At 36.4% G+C, this 26555-nt stretch overlaps 1 protein-coding gene across 3 annotated transcripts in view; it reads right to left on the reverse strand.

The window, feature by feature from the left end:
• Positions 1–26555, reverse strand: part of CFAP44 (cilia and flagella associated protein 44) — a 116601-nt gene that overhangs the window by 48658 nt on the left and 41388 nt on the right. For all 3 annotated transcript variants that reach the window (XM_061427069.1, XM_061427064.1, XM_061427072.1), the window contains exons 17-23: positions 23992–24228; positions 9477–9622; positions 8622–8892; positions 5833–5888; positions 5502–5664; positions 3854–3984; positions 584–780 (exon numbers count right to left, since the gene is read on the reverse strand). In XM_061427069.1, coding sequence (XP_061283053.1) covers positions 584–780; positions 3854–3984; positions 5502–5664; positions 5833–5888; positions 8622–8892; positions 9477–9622; positions 23992–24228 — 1201 coding nt within the window. The remainder of the gene's footprint in view (positions 1–583; positions 781–3853; positions 3985–5501; positions 5665–5832; positions 5889–8621; positions 8893–9476; positions 9623–23991; positions 24229–26555) is intronic.

The following is a 26555-nucleotide window of genomic DNA, read 5'->3' on the forward strand; positions in this document are numbered from 1 at the left end:
GAGATATGTTGCAGAAGGATTAAATATGTGATAAGGGTTTCAGAAGTTATCCTAGAAGCAGAAAGAAGCCATTAAATGTTTCTCAATGAAGAGAGTGAAACAGTAATAATGTCAGTACTGAATCATGGGCTCTAGCCTACATCTGGCCAGGCTGCAGTGCCCTTTACCCTTGATTAGGCTCTCCACATCTGTTCCCAGAATTCCTGTCTTGCTTCTTCTCACCCCAGTCACCCTGTGGGCAGTCACAGGAGGCAGGGATTAGAGATTTATTTTCACACCTGTATTCTCAGCTCTTCATTCTGTTTATGTCCTTGGAAAAGAGTGTGAGTTGTGTTCTAGCCCTACAATCTGGGATGGGGCCCAGGAGTCTGGGAACATACACTTCCTAGGAAAACTAGCATCTGGGAAAATCCTAGATTTAAGAACAGTTGGACAAGGGAAGCAAGAAATCAGTAGTACTTGGTGCTCTTATCCACCCTTAGTCACATGACTGGGAATCAAAAGGTTCTGCTCACAAAAAGAGAATTCAATTTTGAAATTTTGATAAATATGGACTCAAAAGCCTTCTTGTCATTTATGTTACCTGTATCTCTCTGGCTATCCTTTCTTCCAGTTCCTTCTTTTTCAAACCTCTCAAATTTGCTTGGTCTTCTCTCTGATTGACTTGCCCGTTTGGTTTTGGAGTACTTAGAGGGTTTCACAAGCCTATAGGAGGATATCTTGTGATCACTCTGAATGGCATGAACTACAATAATATCGCTTTCCAGTGAATCACGAAATCTGGGGGAAAATAAGTACTTGTAATGGTCACCATTTCAATCATGCTACACAATTATTACACAATAAAATAAGATCACAATGTACATACTGATAAACAATACCATTATATCATGTTGAGTCCAAAATTCAACCATGTATATACCAAGAAGGATGTAGTGGAAGTTGAATAGCTCTTAAAGTAGAATTTTCTCATGAAAATACTAAACATCTCATTATTAACAACATACCATGGTTTTGCTAGTATGTAGAAGAGTCAAAATTTTCAAACAGACTACAGTTTATGGTAAGTGGATCATATTAAACTCTGAGGAAGTGCAATTCATTTTCCTATTATCTCATATAGTACATATACAAAATAATACATATTTCATATAGTTATGATAGATAATAGATGGGGAGATGATAAATGTATATCATATATTACCCTATTTTCTCTACAAAACATTAAGCTCAGGAATTCATACTACTTTCTGGTTCACCTTCCTCTTATAGCCTACAGAGATTTATCTTTTAAAAGTTCTTCATCAATTTCATTGTTGCTATTTTTTGGCAGCAGTTCACATTTCCTCATCTTTTAACTTTAGGATTTAATTTAATTTATGTATGTAATCATTCCTTTAAAATCTCGGTTGCATCTAAGTTGATTTATAGATTCAACATAATGGTTACCTGACTTCTGAAAAAAGCATCACTACCATCTAGTGAGGAAAGAATGTACCTATCAGCAAATGATAGTAGGTCAACTGGATATCAATACAGAGACAAAAGACACTTGATCTCTCTTACAGCACCCACAAAAATTATCCAAGACAGAAAATGGCAAAACAGTAGAGCTTCTAGAAGAAAATGGAGGATTATTTCACAAACTGGAAAAAGGCCAAGAATCCTTAATCACCGTAAAAGCACTAACCATAAAAAGTTAGTGAAAATATAGGGACTTTCCTGGTGGCCCAGTGGCTAAGACTTCACACTCCCAATGCAGAGGGCTCAGATTTGATCCCTGGCCAGAGAACTAGATCCCACATGCTGCAACTAAGATGCGGCACAGCCAAATAAACTTTTTTTTTTAAGTTGGTGAAACTGTTGATAAAGTGAAAAGAAAAACACCAGTAAACTGAACTTTGTCAAAATTAAAAACTTCTGTTCAAAAAGACACTATAATAAGGATGAAAGACAAGCTACAGTGTAGAGCAAGATATTTTACACGCATGCATGTACACATGCATGCACAGATATGTCACTATATACATGTGTCACATATATGACAAAAGTCTCATCCAGAATATGACTACCACAACCCAAGTTTTAAATGAGCAAAAGACTTGAACAAACATCTAATGAAAGAGAATATACAAGTAACCAATAAGTATTTGAAATGGGAGTGAAAATTGTCACTCACCCAGGAAATGTCAATTTAAATCACACTGACACACTACTACAGAATAACTGAAATGCAAAGATCTGACACTGCCCAGTGATGGCAAGCATGAGTGTTACAGGTTGAATTGTGTCACCTAAAAAGAATATGTTGAAGTCTTAACCATCCCAGGTGGCTCAGAATATGACCTTATCTGAAAATAAAGTCTTGACAGAGGTAATCAAGTTAAAATGAGATCATTAGGGTGGATCCTCATCCAACATGACTGGTATCCTTATAAAAAGAGGAAATTTGGACGAGCACAGAGGAAATATATCTGAAGAGACAGAGAGGATTCCATATAAAGACAGAAGGTTTGGAGTGTTATATCAACAAGCAAACTGAAATAAGTGCTGAGCATGGGTCTAGGCATGGAGGCCTCAGTAGCTGCGGCATGTAAGCACAATACTTGCAGGTCTCAGCCCCTAGAGTGCTGATTCAGCAATAGTGGCACAGGGCTTAGTTGTCCCGCAGCATGTGGGATCTTCCCGGATCAGCAATTGAACCTGTGTCCCCTGCACTGGCAGGCAGATTCTTTACCACTGAGCCACCACGGAAGCCTGCTCATTGGAGCTGGAGAAAGCGTGCACACAGTAAGATCCAGCCCAGCCACAAATAGATAAATCTAGAGGAAAAAAAAACTGCTTATGTCAACCAAAAGGCATATACACAAGAATGTTCATAACAGTATTATTCACTGTAGCCCAAAATAGAAACAACTCAAATATCCATCAGCAGTTAAACAGATGAATAAATTGTAGTATAACCATTGAATAGAATATTTCAAAGTAATGAAAACTGCTACCTGCATCAACATGGATAATCTTAGGCATGATACTGCATAAAAAAGCCAGATACAAGAGAGTTCATACTGAAGCTTTACATATATATGAAAGTTCACAGACACAACTAATCTGTGGTGATAAACATTCATCTCTGGAGAGTAAATACTGGGAGGAAGACACAAGGGAACTTTCTGGAGTGCTACAAATGTTCTTACTCTAGGTGGTGGATATTTGTGTTTATGTATCTACAAAAATGTATTGAGATTTAAGCATTTATGTATGTAAATTATATCTAAAAAAGGCAGAAAGAAAAAGCAGTCTCCTCTGGGAAGTCACATTAATGCATGAGAGGAATCAGATAGGAAGTTGTCATCTTTCATTACAAGTCCTTTGCCTCTATTTTATTTTTGATGCTTCCTGGGTGATTTAGTGGTAAAGAATCTGTCTTCAATGCAGGAGACGTGAGTTTGATCCCTGGGTTGGGAAGATCCCCTACAGAAGGGAATGGCAACCCCTTCCAGTATACTTGCCTGGGCCAGCGGACTATAGTCCATGGGGTTGCAAAGAGTTACGCTCGACTGAGCATGCACACATACATACTGTGTTAATTAAATATAAGGTAAATAATTTGTCAAAAACCAAAAACAAATACATATGACATAATTTGGTTTGTAAAAATTTTGCATATTTAAACGAGAAAGGAATGAGCTCAGGGAGATAGCAGCAGTGACGAGAGAATTACCAGAGTTTTAGGCATTAGTAGGTACTATAGGAGACCAACTATTTGACCACTTCCATAAAACCACTGGAAACTACTTTATTCAAATATCTGTTCATAAACATCTTGACTTGAAGGAAATATGGATCCTACCTATTCTGTAGCTTCTTTAGACCAAGTTGGTGTTTCTCCTTTTCCCAAGCCAATTCCTTTTCCACTCGTTGAATTTTATTAGCTGTTTTCCTGCCAATCTCAGCACGAATTTTGGAATCTAGATCAAAATCCTGAAGATAAGTAGACTTGTTCACCAAAATGGGTACTGTTACCAATGGACTTTAGCAATCCTATTTCATACATAAATATAGACATTTAAGGTTTGTCCTCCATTCCATGCCACATAACTCTCTCCTACATATCATAAACTCTCTGATTCTAGAAACCGCAGACTTTGATTTTACTGTCACAAAATATGGAGAAAAGTTCTCAGAAATAATTAACAATGATGAAAACAGAGTTACATCTTGAAAGATTAGTCCCACAATAAAAAACAATGAATGTTAACAGAACACTTGCAGAGTGTACCAAATTAAAAAAAAAAAAAGAACTCCCTCTACCCCGAAGCAGCTACTATTACACAACTAGCTGTGCACAGGGCAGAAGTTCATGGCACATGTTCATCAGCTGAACCTCCCCTCCCATGTGACCCCACCTAGGAAAGGCCATAATGTGTTTGGCGACTTGCTGATAAAACCGAGTCAGGCTTGAATATTCTTCACCAAAGGGGCCATTTCCCCCATGAGGATACTTAGGGACCTCGTGTTTCTTTACTTCACTCCTGGAAAAATAACAGGGCCCTCATTCACACTAAATTACAAGTAATTATTTTTTCCAGATGTGTTGGTGCTTCTAGTAATGATGTATGTAAAATGCTCAGCCACAGAACTTGCCCCAGTTGTTCTTTATTTTGGACTAAGTCACCCATATTCTGCAAGTGTCAATCCTTTTATTAGTACCATAACAAACATCTTTTAACCATTAAGTTGGTCTTTTCGCCAATATGAGTTTATCAATGTGATTTCACCAATTTTTTTTTTTTTTAATGAAATTGGCTAAGTGCTTCTAGAATTATAGGACTGGGTAATCCATGGGTATAGTCAAGAAAATAAATTCTGAGCTTTTATTTGACTAGGTTCTTGATAGTAATTCCATTTAAGATAACAAAAATGGGGGAAAATATTACTAGCAGGTAGAAGTGGTTATCCTATTTGGGTCACACCGAGAAGCTTTTTTGGGCTTCCCTGGTGGCTCAGAAGGGGTTGTCAATAAGGTACAAGAGAAAAATTTAATAAAAAATCAGCTTAATTTGGTGACTGTCCCCATAGCTACAAATATTTTTTAGCAACTTTGTAGATGAACCAGTTTTTATCTTTCCAATAGAGCTGGTGAATTATACAAAAGAAATCACAGAGAATCAAATTACATAGTATGTGCCTATCCAACACTTGGTTGGATAACTTGGTTAGGTATGATAATGATTGATAACCAGATTCAAATTTATATTTATCTTATTACCAAAAGCATATGAAGTAGCTAAATCCAGAAGTAAACTTTGTACAAAGAGACTCATCTACATCCAAACCAACTTGTGTGACAAGTTCTACAGTAGTTTAGTTGTTAAAACACTGACCGGCCAGGCAAGGGAAATTTAAAGATGGGTTTAAGTGTTCTGCTTGGTCAAATAGCAGTCTCAATTCAGAAACAACATATGTTAAAATTAAAATCAAATTTATTTGAGGCTTACTGTCCGTTTAAACTGCATATGTTTGGGTAATTCTTCATTCATCTGTAGTAGTTTCTGTAATTGATTCCTTAAAGCTTTGATCCGTTCTCTCTTTCCAGCCTTGATTTCTTCTACTTCTTTCATTAACTTGTCATGTTCTCTTTTTCTTCTGGCATTCTCAATACTGAAAATAGAAATTTTAAAAGATAACATACCTTTAATATAGAAATAGCAAAAAGAAAACTAGTACTTAATAATTTGGAAACTCATTCAGCTTGGTCAACTTTGTTAAAATGTTGATGTAGTTTGCAAAAGCCCAGACCTCTTGTGTATTGATCAAAAATTCTCATACCTGTAGGCTTTAGGATCTTCAATATCTTCTGGAATTGGCTCTGTTTCTATTCCAAACTGTAGGAGAAGGAATGAAAGGTTAGCCCCTTTAAATCATATATTTCCCTTAAAAGACTTAGTAAGTAGTAAATCAAGGGGTTTTCTCTTCTAACAGTTGGAGGCCTGGAAAGTACTTTCACAAAAAAATAAACTAGGGAAAAAAACTTATATTTGTTTTTACTTCAGTTAAAGGGGTAAGTAGAAAAAGAAACCCAGTCCCAAGTATGCAAAATGTTAATATCATCATATTCCCCTTCCAAATAGGAATTATTGATATTCATGTGTTACTAACAAAAATACAGCAAAAGAAATCCTCAAGGTCATTTATTTTCAAATACTTCTTTTTAAAGCATATTCCTTTCATACATGTTTTGAGTTCCTTCAAAATACCTCATGCGTATACAAAGAAAAACTTCAAATCATATATTTTAAAAATTTTAAGTGTTTCACTTGACCTTATCGCAAACATTCAGTGGGAAATACACAGAATAATATAATCCCTCTCCTTGAGAAGGATATGAAATCAGAAGTATGACTCTCCTTTAGAAAGGAAGCTTAAATTAAGAAGTACTATGAAGTAAATCACTTGAAAGTACTTTGTTTTAAAAATACAGGTTCTGTGCTGAAAAATGTCTTAGGTTGCTGAAAAGGATTTATGACCCAATGAATGAAACAAAAAGTCCTAGTTTTCTAGCTAACCTGTTCTTAAGTAAAATTGAACTTATTTTCTATTCTCTTTCATACCACATAGGGTCTTTATTTTGCTGTCATTTGTTGTAAAGAAATAATGATTCTCTTTTGATCAAGTTGGTTTTTAAGTGCTAGTCTTGATACACATAAAATATAAATGTACATTTATGTAAGACAAGATCTATAACTTTCATAAAGTGAAGTCATAAGGTCACGACTAATGTCAGAGACAAGGGATGGCTAATACATTTTAGTTACTATTAATCATTTAGGACAGAACTTGACTGAACTTTGTTTTTTTATTTCTCGGAGCTAAGCCCCTTGCTTCTCCAATATCAGTTGCAATTTGCAAGACGATACTAATAACAGCCAACCATCTCCTGTTTACAGCAAATAAGTTAAACAGATGTGCTTCCAAAGAGTTCCAAACACCTGCTAATTTTTCTTAATCCTGACTGCACTCTAGAACTGTTGGGGCTGGGGAAGAGGCAAGTTTTAAAAAATACAGATGGTCTCTGACTTATGATGGTCAACTTAATGACCATTTAAGATGGTCAACTTAATGACTATTTATTTGACTTAATGATGGTGCAAAAGCAATATGCATTTTGTAGAAAGCATACTTCAAGTTTGGAATTTTGACCTTTTCCTGGCAAAGGACACGCAGTGGATCCTCCTTCACAATGCTGGCGGCTGCTGCAGCCACCCAACCACAAGGGTAAACAACTGGTACCCTCACCACTGGCTGTACCCACAAAACCATTATATTCACTTCAGTACAGCAGTCACCAAATTATATGATATAGTCAACACTTTATTATAAAATAGGCTTCATGGTAGATGATTTTGCCCAACCGTACACCAATGTAAGTGTTCTAAGCACGTTTAAGTTAGGCTAGGCTAAGCTGTGATATTAAGTAGCTTAGATGTATTAAATGCATTTTCAACCTAAGATATTTTCAATTTATGATGGGCTTATCAGGACACAACCCCAATGCATCATAGGTTGAAGAAGATCTGTACTAATGCCTGGGACTCACTTTCTGAGATTCTGACCTAATTCCTCTTGGATGGGCTCAGGCATCTATACTTTTAAGAGCTCCCCAGTGATTCTAAAATATGTTAAGAAACTCAGACTGGTGCAGAGCTTAATTTTTTTACTTTGCATATTCAATTCTTTCTGATTTTGCCTTCTTAAAGGCTGCTTCAGAGACTTAAACATAAGTCATAATATTTTATGCATAAATTGCAGTCATAAATAAAAGGAGACCTTTATAAAAATGTGGAATGGATTTTTTCTATTCAGTATGGGTTTCCATGGAGAGTTGGTACTAAGTAGAAAGATAAAGATTTTCATCTTGTTCATCTATTTTGTCTTCCGGAAATTTTCTCTTCCTGAGCTGGATCTCTTTTGACAACAGTTCACTCTCCAAATTTTGCTGCAGTTAATAGAAATGAAAATTTACCTGCTCAAATCTTCCCTACTTTCTCTGCATGTTCTTTTGAAGTGGGCTACCTGTTAAACAGGAAGCTGATGTGTTCACAGGAGTTTTAACTTTGGTCGAATACAACTCATTCTTTACAAGCAATTCTAACAGTTATTAAGAATACAATAATTTGATAATACTGTCACATTCTAATAGTAAAGATGATAATATTTTTACAACCCCTTTCAAAGGTACAAATTATGGTATACATCCCACATATGCCTCTTCAATGAGTGAATGAATAAATAGAAAGCAAAATATATCTGAAAAAAAACTGCATCCTGAAAACAAAACTTTGCAAAGTGATGGAGACAGAAGAATTAATAGTCTTTTTACTTGAGGGACTTCTATATCTTTAAATAATATATCAAATAACTAAAGTAATAAAGTGAATTCAATATCTTTGATCATATTATTTGATCATAGAGACACCAGAAAGGCCAAATTATAATACTGGTAGGAAGATTAGACTGTAAGGTATTTATATCCAAATTCATCTTTAAGTGAATGTGAACATTTTAACACCAAAACATTAAAACAAAGTTGCTGTTACTGTTATTAGTCAGTTACATACCCTGGGAGATGGCACTTTGGCTTTCACAACTTTCTTTAACTCAAACTCAGAAAAAATGTTGAAAACAAAGATATTACTATCTGCTCCAGCAGTCACCAAGAACCGGTCATCAAAGCTAGTAGAGATGGCATTAACACGTCCATAATTATTGTCATGCATATTGAAATGCCAGTAGTCCTCCATGCTGGTCAATGAAGAATCATTCTTACTTAGGATATATACTCGAATCGCTCCATTTTGCATTCCACAAAACATCATTTCTTGGTTAATACTATGAAACACAAGCAAAGTACATTGTTTTTCATATTAATCTGAAAATGTTTAATTTTAAATTAATCAACAAATGGCTAAAGTTTTAACAACAAAGATGTTATGGAGTAAATTGTGTCCCCACAAAATTCAGACGCTGAAGCCCTAAAAAACTATGGCAGCTCTAGTAAATTAATACAAAAGGGTAGAAGGAGAAAAAGACAATTTAAAATCTGGAGCTATTATATTTTGGTTTAAAAGAATGATCAGCATATATGCTTAATTCTCAGTTATTCAATTTGTGATTTCTCCAGAATCATTGTAACCTGGAACTTTTGCTATCTGACTACGCAGTAGCATCCTCCTAAGTAACAAAAAGAAAACTGATACAATTCAATTGTGTAATATATTCTGACAGAATGTTTGATAAAAAGGTTGAAGTAGTTTCAGGATTAGCTTTGACTCTACTTCAGTCATTTGATTTAACTAAACATTGAGTATTCCTCCATTTGGACAGATCTTTAGAAATGGTAATACTCATGATGGAAAAAACAGACAATAATGGGATATAGTTTTTTTTTTTAAGAATCCTGAAATTCTGGTCACCTGAAAGTGATAGTTGTGATGGGATTATCCTCTGTATCCTCAAGAAGACGGAAATCAAAAGGTTCATCTTTCCTTACTGTGTTATCACTGCTTTTGTCATCTGAGGGAAATTCACAGTGATACAGAAAACCAGAATCATAGCCACCCTAGAAAAGAGTGAAACCACATAGAATATAGTACCTGAAGATAAGACACATGTGACCACATGAGGAGTTTTTGATAATTTCAAACTTTAACACATACAACAGATGTCTTAAAACATATATTTTATATAATTTCTATGATTATAGATAAGTTTTATAAAGCATGTCTATTATTCATTTATATTCAGCCATACAATTATAAAAATAAAATACCTTACAATGATTTGTTCCCACTTAAAACACAAGAGAGATATCACTTCTGTCTACATACTGAATTCCATTTTATTTCAAGGATTATTCAGTATAAGTAGTATTTAACAATAGAGTTTTGTAGATCATGGTTTTTAGAGATTTCCAGTCTAGGACATTTTTTTTCTCCCTAAAGCAATTGCTAATCTTGAAAATGGAAGCTGAGAAATTAAGAAGCTGAGCAGAGCAATCTGTAGTCTCATGGGCTTAGAAAAAGGCAAAGAATTCCCAGGGTCCTCCAAAAAGAAGGAGCCATTGTAAACACACCTTCCACTGGGCTTTCTGTTGCAATCCCAAAGCACTGTATCCCACATGTATGAAGAAACTAGAAAGAGACTGGCCCTCGCAGAAAGTAAAACCTAATTTCAAGTCATCTCAATCACTGACTGGATGAAACTGACCTAGGATTTCTAGTTGCTTTCCAGAACTGAAAATCAATTTCCAGGTGATAATAGCAATATACAGAGACTCAAGTTGATGCTACAGTTTTTCATAAAGTCTAGCATTCAACTAAAAAGAAAGCAAAAAAGCAACTAAGTGTATTAACAAAGTCTTGACTGAAAATCAAGAGAAAAAAACAGAGCCAAGAAATATTGATAGAGGTGTTTCCAAAATGGACTCCAAAATAACTATGATTAATATATTTAAGGACTTTAGAAGGCAGAAAAATTTAGAAGTCAACTAGGATCTATGAAAAAGTAGATAATGGGAAAAATGAAAATTCTAGAACTGAAAAATAAAATAACAGAAATTAGAATTCAATAGATTGGTTTAAAAACAATTAGACACAGCCAAAGCTAGAGTTATGAAAGTGAAACAGGATCAGAAAAAAAATAGACTAAGGCAGGAGAGAGAAAATAAAGATGTAAAAATTTTTAAAAAGGAGTGTAAGATCTGTATGAGGCGTAATAATAAGGATTAATATACATAAAATTGGAATTCCACAAGACCAAAAATATGGACTAGAAACAGTCCATATTTAAATGTCTGAAACTTTTCTAAAACTGAATAAAAATGTGTTAAAGTGCAAGAAATGCCAGTCACCCACAAGCAAGATATATGAAGAATTTATACCTTTTAACATGAATTTCATAAAACTCCTAGAAGAGCACATAGGCAAAACATTCTGTGACATAAATGATACCAATGTTTTCTTAGGTCAGTCTCCCAACACAATAGAAGTAAAAAAAAAAAAATAATAATGAAAACAAATGGAACCTAATCAGACTCACAAGCTTTTGCACAGCAAAGGAAACCATATAAAAACAACAACAACAAAAAGTCAGTCTATGGAATAGGAGAAAATATTTGCAAACAATGTGACAAGACAGGGGCTTACTCTCCAAAATATACAAACAGCTCATACAACTTCACACAGAAAAACAAACAACCCAATCAAAAAATGGGCAGAAGACTTTAATAGACATTTCTGCAAAGAAGACATATAGATGGCCAGCAGGCACATGAAAAGATGCTTAATATCACTAATTAGAGAAATAAAATTCAAATTTACAATGAAGACTAAAAATAGAACTGCTGTATGATTCAACATTCCCACTCTTGGGCATATGTATGTCCAGACAAAACCATAATTCAAAAAGATACATGCAACCTTATGCTCATAGCAGCACTATTCATTAGCCAAAACATGGAAACAACCTAAATGTCCATTAACAGATGGATGGATAAAGAAGATGAAGTACACATGTGCAATAGAATGCTACTCAGCCATAAAAAAAAAATGAAATAATGCCATCTGCAGCAACATGGATGCAACTAGGGCTTATGATACTAAGTGAAGTTAACTCAAAAAGAGAAAAATAAATACCATACTATATCACTAATATGTGGAGTCTAAAATATGAAACAAATGAACCTATCTACAAAACAGAAACACTCATAGACATAGAGAACATACTTGCGGTTGCCAAGGGGACTGGGGTGGGAAGGGCTGAGAGTGTAGGATTAGCAGATGTAAACTGTTACAGATGGATAAACAAACATGGTCCTACTTTATAGCCCAAGGAACTATATTCAATATCCTGTGATAAACCATAAGAGCAAAAGAATTTTCTTAAAGGAATATCTATATGTATATAACCAAGTCATTTTGTTGTATAGCCAGAGATTGGCACAATATTGTAAAACTATACATCAATAAAAAAATAAAGAATTTACACATTTTAACACAAAATCTTCAAAGCAATGAGAAAGAAAGATGCATAAGATTACAAATAAAGAACAATAAAAAGATGTAGATGGTAGAATGGAAGACAAAAGATGATAAAAATATAGTTTTGAAAAGAAAATATACAGAAGAAATAAAAAACATTTAAAGGCAAAATAGGCACCATAAGGCAAAAAAAAACCCCAAACTCATATATACATATATATATATGTGTGTGTGTATATAAATAATTTGACAATGAGGTGTGGGGGAGGATACACAGCATTAAACATACAAAGATCTTTTTTTCTCTAGAGCTAGTAAAAGAATAAATTTATGTGAAATTATGGGTTTCAAAGGTGGTGCTAGTGGTAAAGAACCCACCTGCCAAGGCAGGAGACATAAGAGACAGAGGTTCAATCCCTGGTTTGGAAAGATGCCCTGGAGAAGGGAATAGCAACCCACTCTGGTATTATTGCCTGAAGAGTCCCATGAACAAAGGAACCTGGAGGGCTTTGGTACAGTTCAGTTCAGTCACTCAGTCATGTCTGACTCTGCAACCCATGGACTGTAGCATGTCAGGCTTCCTTGTCCTTCACCAACTCCCAGAGCTTGCTCAAACTCATGTCCATCGAGTCAGTGATGCCATCCAATCATCTCATTCTTTGTCGTCCCCTTCTCCTCCCACCTCCAATCTTTCCCAGCATCAGGGTCTTTTCCAATGAGTCAGTTCTTTGCATCTGGTGGCCAAAGTATTGGAGTTTCAGCTTCAACATCAGTCCTTCCAATGAATATTCAGGACTGATTTCCTTCAGGATAGACAAGTTTCATCTCCTTGCAGCCTAAGGGACTCTCAAGAGTCTTCTGTAACACCACAGTTCAAAAGCATCAATTCTTCAGTGCTCAGCTTTCTTTCTAATCCAACTCTCATATTCATACATGACTAATGGAAAAACCATAGCTTTGACTAGATGGACCTTTGTTAGCAAATTAATGTCTCTGCTTTTTTAATATGCTGTCTAAGGTTCTCATAGCTTTTCTTCCAAGGAGCAAGCATCTTTTGATTTCATAGCTATGGTACACAGGACCACAAAGAGTCAGACAGGACTGAAGTAACTGAGCATGCATATTAAAATAAGGGTATACATTATGATCTTTAGAATCACCACTAAAAATAGTAAAAAAAAAAAAAAGTATAATAGAGGAGGAAAATTGGGGGGTGGGGTGGGAAACTACCTAATTATCTGATAGAAGGTGAAAAGGGGAACATATAACTGAAATTGATGTGATAAATAGAAATAATAGGACAGTAGATTTAATCTAAAATATATTAGTCACTACATTAAATGTAAATGGACACAGCATTCTATTAAAATAAAGATTTTACTACAGGATTAAAAAGAAAAAGCCTAACTTTGTGCTGCTTACAAAAGATATACTTCAAAATAAGAATATGAAATGTAAAGGAAAAAGAAGAATCATCAACAGCTCTGAGTTTTGGCTTAGAAACTGGGTGGATGGTTGTTCCATTTACTGAGATGGAGATGGAGCAAGTTTGCATAGGGAAAGTGTGATTTTTAAAGTTCTATTTTGAACATGTTCATTTTGAGGTGCCAAGTAGAGATGTCAAGTTGGATGTTCAAGGCTGAATATGAGAGGAGAGGTCAAGACTAGAGATAAACATGAGATTTGCTGACATATAATTGATATTTAAAGCCATGGGACTAGATGAAATCATCTAGCAAGAAGGAGGCTGCCCAAGAACTTGAACATCCTCAAGTTCTTCAAAGTTAAAAGCTAGTTCAACAAATAAGAAGCCAGCAAGAGAAGCTAAAAAGGAGTGGCCTGGCCAGCAGAAAGTGGTGTCATAGAAGCCAGGCCCCCCAAAAAATTGCTTTAAGAAAGATGGTAGGTCAACTCTATAACATGCTTCTGAGAGGCCAAATGGACAGAGAAGTGGCCATTGGGCTTTACAGTATGGAAATCTTTGATGATGTGAAATCGTGAAGATAAAACCCCAACTGGAATGGGTTAAAGACCAAACAGGAGATGAAGAAATTAAGCCAATGATTACACACAACTCTTTCAAGAAGTTTTCCTATAAAGGAGCAATGGATGAGAAGAAAGGATGTTAAAAAATTTTAAGTTGTTAAGTACTAGGAGCATGTTTATATGCTGATGATAAGAAGTGAGTAAACAGAGAGAGATTGAAGATACAGGAGACCAGCTCATTTATTTCAGAAGTAAAACCTTTGAGAAAGTGAGAGGGGATGGGATCAAGAGGCCATTTGGAATAGTGTCCTTAGGAAGTTGTAACAGACGATTCACCAATTGTTAACAGTAGCAGACAAACTTGTATGGATCCCCATAGAACATGAGATCTAAGACAAGATAAGGAAATGCCATCTGATTGTTTTTATTTTCTCAGTGAAATGTGAGATGGGAATTCCCTGGCAGTCCAGTGGTTAGGACTCAGTGCTTCCACCACCAGGGCCTGGGTTAAATTCCTGACAGGGGATCTAAAATCCCAAAAGCCACACAGCACAACCAGAAACAACAAAACAGAAACAAAAAGAAAAGAAAACGTGAGGTAAGGTTATGACTAGAAATTGAGGGAAGGTGAAAACGACTGACAGGAGAAGAATTAGTGATCATTTGGAAAGTGGGAAAGTGGAACCAGCCTACAGTGTGAACACTGTGAGATATGAGAACTGTGGTCATGGCTTCAAAACAAGGCTGGTTTTCTACAGCATCTGTGTGGTACAGGCACAGAGCTGGCAAGTGAGTCAAACAGGGTTAGTGTCACTGTCTCTGAACTATACCTTAACCTTGTTTGCTGGTGTAGTTTAATGGTTAAGAGCTTAGACCCAGACTGCCTGAGTCCAGATCCTGTTCCACCTCTAATTATATGACTGCAAATAAGTTACCTAACCTCTCCCTGCCATGGTTTTTTCTTATGTAAAATGCAAATTATTAAGAGCACTTATTTCATAAGGTGGTCACTTAGAATAGTGCTTGGTATAGAATAATCAGGTTTCCAGATTTTGCAAATAAAAAACTGAATGAACATAAAATGAACTTATTATGGTAGTCATTTTATGATACATGCATGTATCATATGCTATGTACCTTAAATTATACAGTGCTGCATGTTAATTATATCTCAGTAAAACTAGGGAAAAAAAACTTTAAATCCAGGGTGCACGGGTAAATTTGAATTTCAGATAATCAGCAAGTTTATCTTTAGTATAAGCATGTCCCATGTAATATCTGGCAACCCTAAAGCTAATAAGCATTAAATATGTTTGTTAGATAATTAGTAACTTTTGCATGTTTTAAGACACTAGAACTCTATTCTATTACAGTTGTTTCTGTACCTCTCTCCCTCATGATATGAGGAAGTTTCCAGAGGGCAGGACCATGTCCTATTTATCTCTTTACCCCTTGAACCCCACACAACAGAATCCATCAATAATTGTTTTATAAAGCACAGAAAACAAAGGGTCAAGGCGCTAATACATGGAATCCTAAGGTGCCTTCATCACTACTTTCCATCCTTCTTGCTGCTTGCCTCCTTAAAAATTGCTATTAAAGATATATTTCTAAGAAATGTTGATGAGGAGTAGCATGAACTCTCATCATTCCTTACAACAACAGTCCTTAGCTAGGCAGTCCTCTGGCCTGGCCAAGGATCTGAGACCACTTACGACCTAGTGGTAATCTTTCACATATATTTCCTTTTTTTTAATACAAATTTATTTATTTTATTTGGAAGCTAATTACTTTACAATATTGTAGTGATTTTGCCATACACTGACATGAATCCACCACGAGTATACATGTGTTCCCCATCCTGAACCCCCCTCCCATCTCCCTTCCCATCCCATCCCTCTGGGTTATCCCAGTGCACCAGCCCTGAGCACCCTGTCTCATGCATCGAACCTGGACTGGCGATTCGTTTCACATATGATAATATACATGTTTCAATGCCATTCTCCCAAAGCATCCCACCCTCACCTTCTCCCACAGAGTCCAAAAGCCTGTTCTTTACATCTGTGTCTCTTTTGCTGTCTCACATATAGGGTCATCATTACCATCTTTCTAAATTCAGATCAGATCAGATCAGTCGCTCAATCGTGTCTGACTCTTTGCAACCCCATGAATCGCAGCACGCCAGGCCTCCCTGTCCATCACCAACTCCTGGAGTTCACTCAGACTCACGTCCATCGAGTCAGTGATGCCATCCAGCCATCTCATCCTCTGTCGTCCCCTTCTCTTCTTGCCCCCAATCCCTCCCACCATCAGAGTCTTTTCCAATGAGTCAACTCTTCGCATGAGGTGGCCAAAGTACTGGAGTTTCAGCTTTAGCATCATTCCTTCCAAAGAAATCCCAGGGCTGATCTCCTTCAGAATGGACTGGTTGGACTAAATTCCATAGATATGCATTAATATACTGTCTTGGTGTTTTTCTTTCTGGCTTACTTCATTCTGTATAATAGGCTCCAGTTTCATCCACCTCATTAGAACTGATTCAAATGTATTCTTTTTAATGGCTGAGTAATATTCCATTGTGTATATGTACCACAGCTTTCTTATCCATTCATCTGCTGATGGACATCTAGGTTGCTTCCATGTCCTGGCTATTATAAACAGTGCTGTGATGAACATTGGGGTACACGTGTCTCTTTTAATTCTGATTTCCTTGGTGTGTATGCCCTGCAGTGAGATTGCTGGGTCATATGGCAGTTCTATTTTCAGTTTTTTAAGGAATCTCCACACTCTTCTCCATAGTGGCTGTACTAGTTTGCATTCCCACCAACAGTGTAAGAGGGTTCCCTTTTCTCCACATCCTCTCTGGCATTTATTGCTTGTAGACTTTTGGATAGCAACCATTCTGACTGGTGTGAAATGGTACCTCATAGTGGTTTTGATTTGCATTTCTCTGATAATAAGTGATGTTAAGCATCGTTTCATGTGTTTGTTAGCCATCTGTATGTCTTCTATGGAGAACTGTTTAGTTCTTTGGCCTATTTTTTGATTGGGTCATTTATTTTTCTGGAATTGAGCTGCAGGAGTTGCTTGTATATTTTTGAGATTAATTCTTTGTCAGTTGCTTCATTTGCTATTATTTTTTCCCATTCTGAAGGCTGTCTTTTCACCTTGCTTATCATTTCCTTTGTTGCGCAGAAGCTTTTAAGTTTAATTAGGTCCCATTTGTTTTTTGTTTTTTTGCTTTTATTTCCAATACTCTGTGATTTACATTGGAGAGTGTTTTGCCTATGTTCTCCTCTAGGAGTTTTATAGTTTCTGGTCTTACATTTAGATCTTTAATCCATTTTGAGTTTATTTTTGTGTATGGTGTTAGAAAGTGCTCTAGTTTCATTCTTTTACAAGTGGTTGATCAGTTTTCCCAGCACCACTTGTTAAAGAGATTGTCTTTTCTCCATTGTATATTCTTGCCTCCTTTGTTGAACATAAGGTGTCCATAGGTGCGTGGATATATCTCTGGGCTTTCTATTTTGTTCCAATGATCTATATTTCTGTCTTTGTGCCAGTACCATCCTGTCTTGATGACTGTGGCTTTGTAATAGAGCCTGAAGTCAGGCAGGTTAATTCCTCCAGTTCCATTCTTCTTTCTCAAGATCGCTTTGGCTATCTGAGGTTTTTTGTATTTCCATACAAATTGTGAAATTATTTGTTCTAGTTCTGTGAAAAATACCGTTGGTAGCTTGATAAGGATTGCACTGAATCTATAGATTGCTTTGGGTAGTATACTCATTTTCATTATATTGATTCTTCCAATCCATGAACATGGTATATTTATCCATCTATTTTGTGTTCTCTTTGATTTCTTTATCAGTGTTTCCTAGTTTTCTATATGTAGGTCTTTTGTTTCTTTAGGTAGATATATTCCTAAGTATGTTATTCTTTTGTTGCAATGGTGAATGGAATTGTTTCCTTAATTTCTCTTTTTGTTTTCTCATTGTTAGTATATAGGAATGCAAGGGATTTCTGTGTGTTGATTTTATATCCTGCAACTTTACTGTATTCATTGATTAGCTCTAGAAATTTTCTGGTGGAGTCTTTAGGGTTTTCTATGTAGAGGATCATGTCATCTGCAAACAGTGAGAGTTTTCCTTCTTCTTTTCCAATTTGGATTCATTTCTTTTTCTGCTCTGATTGCAGTGGCCAAAACTTCCAAAACTATATTGAATAGTAGTGGTGAGAGTGGGCACCCTTGTCTTGTTCCTGACTTTAGGGAAAATGCTTTCAATTTTTCACCATTGAGGATAATGTTTGCTGTGGGTTTGTCATATATAGCTTTTATTTATTTTTTTAATTTTATTTTTAAACTTTTACAATATTGTATTAGTTTTGCCAAATATTGAAATGAATCTGCCACAGGTATACCCGCATTCCCCATCCTGAACCCTCCTCCCTCCTCCCTCCCCTACCCTCCCTCTGGGTCGTCCCAGCGCACCAGCCCCAAGCATCCAGTACCGTGCATCGAACCTGGACTGGCGACTCGTTTCATACATGATATTATACATGTTTCAATGCTATTCTCCCAAATCTCTCCACCCTCTCCCTCTCCCACAGAGTCCATAAGACTGATCTATACATCGGTGTCTCTTTTGCTGTCACGTACACAGGGTTATTGTTACCATCTTTCTAAATTCCATATATATGCGTTAGTATACTGTATTGGTGTTTTTCTTTCTGGCTTACTTCACTCTGTATAATAGGTTCCAGTTTCATCCATCTCATTAGAACTGATATTATGTTGAGGTATGTTCCTTGTATTCCTGCTTTCTGGAGGGTTTTTATCACAAATGGATGTTGAATTTTGTCAAAGGCTTTCTCTGCATCTATTGACATAATCATATGGTTTTTATCTTTCAATTTGTTAATGTGGTGTATTACATTGATTGATTTGCAGATATTGAAGAATCCTTGCATCCCTGGGATAAAGCCTACTTGGTCATGATGTACGATCTTTTTAATATGTTGTTGGATTCTGTTTGTTAGAATTTTGTTAAGGATTTTTGCATCTATGTTCATCAGTGATATTGGCCTGTAGTTTTTTTTGTGACATCTTTGTCAGTTTTTGGTATTAGGGTGATGGTGGCCTCATAGAATGAGTTTGGAAGTTTACTTTCCTCTGCAATTCTGGAAGAGTTTGAGTAGGATAGGTGTTAGCTGTTCTCTAAATTTTTGGTAGAATCAGCTGTGAAGCTGTCTGGTCCTGGGCTTTTGTTTGCTGGAAGATTTCTGATTATAGTTTCAATTTATGTACTTGTAATGGTCTGTTAAGATTTTCTATTTCTTCGTGGTTTAGTTTTGGAAAGTTGTACTTTTCTAAGAATTTGTTCATTTCTTCCAAGTTGTTCATTTTATTGGCATATAGTTGCTGATAGTAGTCTCTTAAGAGCCTTTGTATTTCTGTGTTGTCTGTTGTAATCTCTCCATTTTCATTTCTAATTTTGTTGATTTGATTCTTCTTCCTTTGTTTCTTGATGAGTCTGGCTAATGGTTTGTCAATTTTATTTATCTTCTCAAAGAATCAGCTTTTGGCTTTGTTGATATTTGCTCTGGTCTCTTTTGTTTCTTTTGCATTTATTTCTGCCCTTATTTTTAAGATTTCTTTCCTTCTACTAACCCTGGGGTTCTTCATTTCTTCCTTTTCTAGTTGCTTTAGGTGTAAAGTTAGGTTATTTATTTGATTTTTTTCTTGTTTTTTTGAGGTAAGCCTGTATTGCTATGAACCTTCCCCTTACCGCTGCTTTTACAGTGTCCCATAGGTTTTGGGTTGTTGTGTTTTCATTTTCATTCATTTCTATGCATATTTTCTTTTTTTATTTCTTCTGTGATTTGCTGGTTATTCAGCAGCATGTTGTTCAGCCTCCATATGTTGGCTGAACATATTAAAAAGATCATACATCATGACCAAGTGGGCTTTATCCCAGGGATGCAAGGATTCTTCAATATCTGCAAATCAATCAATGTAATACACATTAACAAATTGAAAGATAAAAACCATATGATTATGTCAATAGATGCAGAGAAAGCCTTTGACAAAATTCAACACCCATTTATGATAAAAACCCTCCAGAAAGCAGGAATACAAGTTTTAATAGTTTTTCTCCTGTAATTGACATCTAATCTTACTGTATTGTGGTCAGAAAAGATGCTTGGAATGATTTTAATTTATTTGAATTTACCAAGGCTAGATTTATGGCCCAGGATGTGATCTATCCTGGAGAAGGTTCCATGTTCACTTGAGAAAAAGGTGAAATTCATTGTTTTGGGGTGAAATGTCCTATAGATATCAATTAGGTCTAACTATTATATCATTTAAAGTTTGTGTTTCCTTGTTAATTTTCTGTTTAGTTGATCTATCCATAGGTGTGAGTGGGGTATTAAAGTCTCCCACTATTATTGTGTTATTGTTAATTTCCCCTTTCATACTTGTTAGCATTTGCCTTACATATTGCAATGCTTCTATGTTCGGTGCATATATATTTATAATTGTTATATCTTCTTCTTGGATTGATCCTTTGATCATTATGTAGTGTCCTTCTTTGTCTCTTTTCACAGCCTTTATTTTAAAGCCTATTTTATCTGATATGAGTATTGCTACTCCTGCTGTCTTCTGGTCTCTATTTGCATGGAATATCTTTTTCCAGCCCTTCACTTTCAGTCTGTATGTGTCCCTCCTTTCGAGGTGGGTCTCTTGTAGACAACATACATAGGGGTCTTATTTCTGTATCCATTCAGCCAGTCTTTGTCTTTTGGTTGGGGAATTAAACTCATTTACATTTGAGGTAATTATTGATAAGTATGATTCCATTGCCATTTACTTTGTTGTTTTGGGCTCGAGTTTATATACCCTTTCTGTGTTTCCTGTCTAGAGAAGATCCTTTAGCATTTTTTGGAGAGCTGGTTTGGTGGTGCTGAATTCTCTCAGCTTTTGCTTGTCTGTAAAGCTTTTGATTTCTCCTTCATATTTGAATGAGATCCATGCTGGGTACAGTAATCTGGGCTGTAGGTTTTTCTCTTTCATCACTTTAAGTATGTCCTACCATTCCCTTCTGGCCTGAAGAGTTTCTACTGAAAGATCAGCTCTTATCCTTATGGGAATCCCCTTGTGTGTTATTGTTGTTTTTCCCTTACCAATTTTAGTATTTGTTCTTTGTATTTGATCTTTGTTAATTTGATTAATATGTGTCTTGGGGTGTTTCACCTTGGGTTTATCCTGTTTGGGACTCTCTGGGTTTTTTGGACTTGGATGACTATTTCCTTCCCCATTTTAGGGAAGTTTTCAAGTATTATTTCCTCAAGTATTTTCTCATGGTCTTTCTTCTTGTCTTCTTCTGGGACCCCTATGATTCTAATGTTGGGCATTTAACATTGTCCTAGAGATCTCTGAGGTTGTCCTCATTTAATTCTTTTTCCCTTTTTCCTCTCTACTTCATTTATTTCTACCATTCTATCTTCTACCTCACTTATCCTATCTTCTGCCTCCATTATTCTACTGTTGGTTCCCTCCCAAGTGTATTTTTATCTCATTTATTGCATTTTCATTATATATTGACTCTTTTTTATTTCTTCTAGGTTAGGGCTTTTTCGTGGGATAGCTATCCCACAGTCTGGGTTGCTACCTCAAGTTAGTTCCCTAAGATTGCCCTCAGGGCATTCAGGCTGGGTCCTTACCCTAAGCAATGCAGCCCGCGCCTCCCTGTCCAGCCCCCGCTTGCTAGTGGCGGATGCGAGCGTCTGGGCTGCTTCTCCACTGGGAGTTGCCGTTAGGCATGTAATCTGTGGGGTTTATTTATTTATTTTTCCTCCTGGTTATGTTGCCCTCTGAGATTCCAAGGCTCACCACAGACCCACCGGTGACAGTGTTTCCTGGTGTTTGGAAACTTCTCTCTTTTTTAATACTTCCTTCCTGGGATAGATCTCCGTCCCTACCTCTTTTGTCTCTCTTTTTATTTTTTTATATTTTGTCCTACCTCCTTTCGAAGATAATGGGCTGCCTTTCTGGGTGCCTGATGTCCTCTGCCAGCATTCAGAAGTTGTTTCGTGGAATTTTCTCAGCGTTCAAATGTTCTTTCAATGAATTTGTGGGGGAGAAAGTGGTCTCCCCATCCTATTCCTCCACCATATTAGGACCGCCCCCTTTCACATATATTTTTATGTGAATTTGTGACAAATTTTTTAAAACTTTATTTTATTTTTAAACTTTACATAATTGTATTAGTTTTGCCAAATATCAAAATGAATCCGCCACAGGTATACATGTGTTCCCCATCCTGAATCCTCCTCCCTCCTCCCTCCCCATACCATCCCTCTGAGTCGTCCCAGTGCACTAGCCCCAAGCATCCAGTATCGTGCATCGAACCTGGACTGGCAACTCATTTCTTACATGATATTTTACATGTTTCAATGTCATTCTCCCAAATCTTCCCACCCTCTCCCTCTCCCACAGAGTCCATAAGACTGTTCTATACATCAGTGTCTCTTTTGCTGTCTCGTACACCGGGTTATTGTTACCATCTTTCTAAATTCCATATATATGCGTTAGTATACTGTATTTATGTTTTTCCTTCTGGCTTACTTCACTCTGTATAATAGGCTCCAGTTTCATCCACCTCATTAGAACTGATTCAAATGACCCACCTCCCAGAATATTGGAAATAAAATCAAAAATAAACAAATGGGACCTAATTAACCTTAAAAGCTTCTGCACATCAAAGGAAACTATTAGCAAGGTGAAAAGACAGCCTTCAGAATGGGAGAAAATAATAGCAAATGAAGCAACTGACAAACAACTAATCTCAAAAATATACAAGCAACTCCTACAGCTCAACTCCAGAAAAATAAACGACCCAATCAAAAAATGGGCCAAAGAACTAAATAGACATTTCTCCAAAGAAGACATACAGATGGCTAACAAACACATGAAAAGATGCTCAACATCATTCATTATCAGAGAAATGCAAATCAAAACCACTATGAGGTACCATTTCACACCAGTCAGAATGGCTGCGATCCAAAAGTCTACAAATAGTAAATGCTGGAGAGGGTGTGGAGAAAAGGGAACCCTCTTACACTGTTGGTGGGAATGCAAACTAGTACAGCCACTATGGAGAACAGTGTGGAGATTCCTTAAAAAACTGGAAATAGAACTGCCTTATGATCCAGCAATCCCACTGCTGGGCATACACACTGAGGAAACCAGAAGGGAAAGAGACACGTGTACCCCAATGTTTATCGCAGCACTGTTTATAATAGCCGGGACATGGAAGCAACCTAGATGTCCATCAGCAGATGAATGGATAAGAAAGCTATGGTACTATACACGAATTTTTTATATAGTGAAGGAAATCTTGCTTTGCAATAGATCAATAAAATATTTTATTAGAGTAGAAAATATGTATTTAGGAGATGTAATTGTCACACTATGGTAACATTCCCAGGTACCTGTCTCCCATTTTTCTGTGCTTCCTTATTAGCCAAGTCCCAATTTCTTTGATGGTGGCACTGTGATCATCTATTAATAAAAACAGCCATTTACCCAGATTTCCATGTGGCTACATAGCATAGTTGTAGGTAATGAAAGGTAAGCAAGTCCAGTGGATTGTGCTGCCATCATACTCAAAATTTTAAAATGACAGACTCACTTGGAAAACCTCTTAGCCCTTTGCCCTTCTATCTTTGATTCTTCTTCCCTTTGACCTTCTGAAACATGTGTGATTATCATAGATAAAAGATATAGTAGACAGGCATATAAAAGATGATATAAAAATTAACACATTCATTTATCAAAATCCAAGCCTTCAATAGTAGAAAACAACTGAAGTCTTAGCACAGAGTAAGGAATTAAGAATGTGATAGAAAATAATACATACATTGGATTAGGACTGAGATAAAAATTTATTACATTATTACTCACCAAAGAAATCCAGAACTTTCCTGGCTCAGAGTAAAATCCACAGAGGATGTGACAGGGGGTTGAAGGAACAAAGATTTCGGGTAAGGGCTCCTCTTCCTCCTCCTCCTCCTCGTCTTCTTCCTGGAGTTCCCATTCCGCATCTTCACCCATCTCTGTTTCTAGTCTTTTCCTTCTTTCTTGCTTTTCCTTCTCCTTCAGCTCCTTTTGTTTCTTTCTCCTTTCAATTTCTATTAATCTCTTTAGCAAAAGAGATGAAGGGATTTAAGAAAAAAATTGTAATTCATTCATTCACACAATTAGAAAATAGAAGATAGAGCCCTAGGAAAATTCATAGCTCTAATGCAACAAATAATGTCATTTAAAAATTACTATCAATTTGGTAAGAGAACAGACTTTGTATGATTTCAATACCTTTAGACCATGAAATTTTTGTACCTTGTTTTATGTCCCTGGATATGCTCCAGAGTCTGCTAGTTTATTGTCTATGGGAACTTGAACAGAATTTGTATCCTACTACTGTGTGAAAATTATATAAATCTTAATTATGTTGAATTGGTTCACAGTGCTTTCCAGGTCTACTGTATCCTTCCACTTATCTATATATTCATTCTATTACTTTTTGAGAGTTTGATATTGATACTCCAACTAAAATTCTTATCTATTTAAAAAAATAATTGTAATATATGGTGGAACTATATGTAACCTTGTTCTGTATTTTCCAAGTCTCCTGTAAATGTGTTATCATACTTTCATAATTTAAAGATAAAATTTCTTTTTAATTATTATCAATTTGGGAATATATCTTTACCATTAAATTTTTTAAATCATTGGAATGACTTTCTTCATAACTCCCACTGATCCTGGTTTTTTGTTTTCTTTATAATATTTATTTTGATTGATTGATAATTGGTTTACAATATCGGTTTGATTTCCTCATACATCAATATGAATTTGATCCTGGTTTTATGGAAATTATTTTGCCTTTTTTTCCTAATAGAGAAGCTAAGTAAAATTTTTCTCAGAGCTTATCATTGTCAACCCATGAATTCTGTGGATTGAAATAGTCCATGAAAGAAGGTGACTTATCTTTGGTGGTAAAGTGATTTATATCCTTAGCCTCTATCAACTGGCTATTGCAAAAGCCCCCTAACACTAGCATCCTGACCTCCCATCTTTCACCTTTTTATTGTTTACCCTGTTGAATTAACTTCCAAATTTATATGACCCATCATATCAATCCTCTCCTCAAAAACTGACAATATATATGTTTAAATGCTACTCTCTCGAATCATCCCACCCTCTCCTTTCCCCACTGTGTTCAAAAGTCTGTCCTTTCAGTTCAGTTCAGTCGCTCAGTCGTGTCTGAGTCTTTGCAACACCATGAGCTGCAGCATGTCTCCCTGTCCAACACTAGCTCCCAGAGCCTACCCAAACTCATGTCCATTGAGTCGGTGATGCCATCCAACCATCTCATCCTCTGTTGTCCCCTTCTTCTCCTGCCTTCAATCTTTCCCAGCATCAGGGTCTTTTCAAATGAGTCAGCTCTTCACATCAGGTGGCCAAAGTATTGGAGTTTCAGCTTCAACATCAGACCTTCCAATGAACACCCAGGACTGATCTCCTTTAGGATGGACTGGTTGGATCTCCTTGCAGTCCAAGGGACTCTCAAGAGTCTTCTCCAACACCACAGTTCAAAAGCATCAATTCCTCTGCGTTCCGCTTTCCTTATAGTCCAACTGTCACATCCATACATGGCCACTGGAAAAACCATACCCTTGATTAGATTGACCTTTGTTGGCAAAGTAATGTCTCTGCTTTTTAATATGCCATCTAGGTTGGTCATAACTTTCCTTCCAAGGAGTAAGCATCTTTTAATTTCATGGCTGCAAGTCACTATCTGCAGTGATTTTGGAGCCCAGAAAAATAAAGTCTGACACTGTTTCCACTGTTTCCCATCTATTTGCCATGAAGTGATGGGACCAGATGCCACGATCTTAGTTTTCTGAATGTTGAGCTTTAAGCCAACTTTTTCATTCTCCTCTTTCACTTTCACCAAGAGGCTCTTTAGTTCTTCTTCACTTTCTGCCATAAGGGTGGTGTCATCTGAATATCTGAGGTTATTGATATTTCTCCCAGCAATCTTGATTCCAGCTTGTGCTTCCTCCAGCCCAGCGTTTCTCATGATGTTCTCTGCATATAAGTTAAATAAGCAGGGTGACAGCATACAGCCTTGACGTACTCCTTTTCCTATTTGGAACCAGTCTGTTGTTCCACATCCAGTTCTAACTGTTGCTTCCTGACCTGCATACAGATTTCTCAAGTGGCAGGTCAGGTGGTCTGGTATTCCCATCTCTTTCAGAATTTTCCACAGTTTATTGTGATACACAGTTAAAGACTTTGGCATAGTCAATAAAGCAGAAACAGATGTTTTTCTGGAACTCTCTTGCTTTTTCAGTGATCCAGCGGATATTGGCAATTTGATCTCTGGCTCCTCTGCCTTTTCTAAAACCAGCTTGAACATCTGGAAGTTCACGGTTCAAGTATTGCTGAAGCCTGGCTGGGAG

This window comes from Bos javanicus, chromosome 1, assembly GCF_032452875.1.
Source record: "Bos javanicus breed banteng chromosome 1, ARS-OSU_banteng_1.0, whole genome shotgun sequence".
NCBI lineage: Eukaryota > Metazoa > Chordata > Mammalia > Artiodactyla > Bovidae > Bos > Bos javanicus.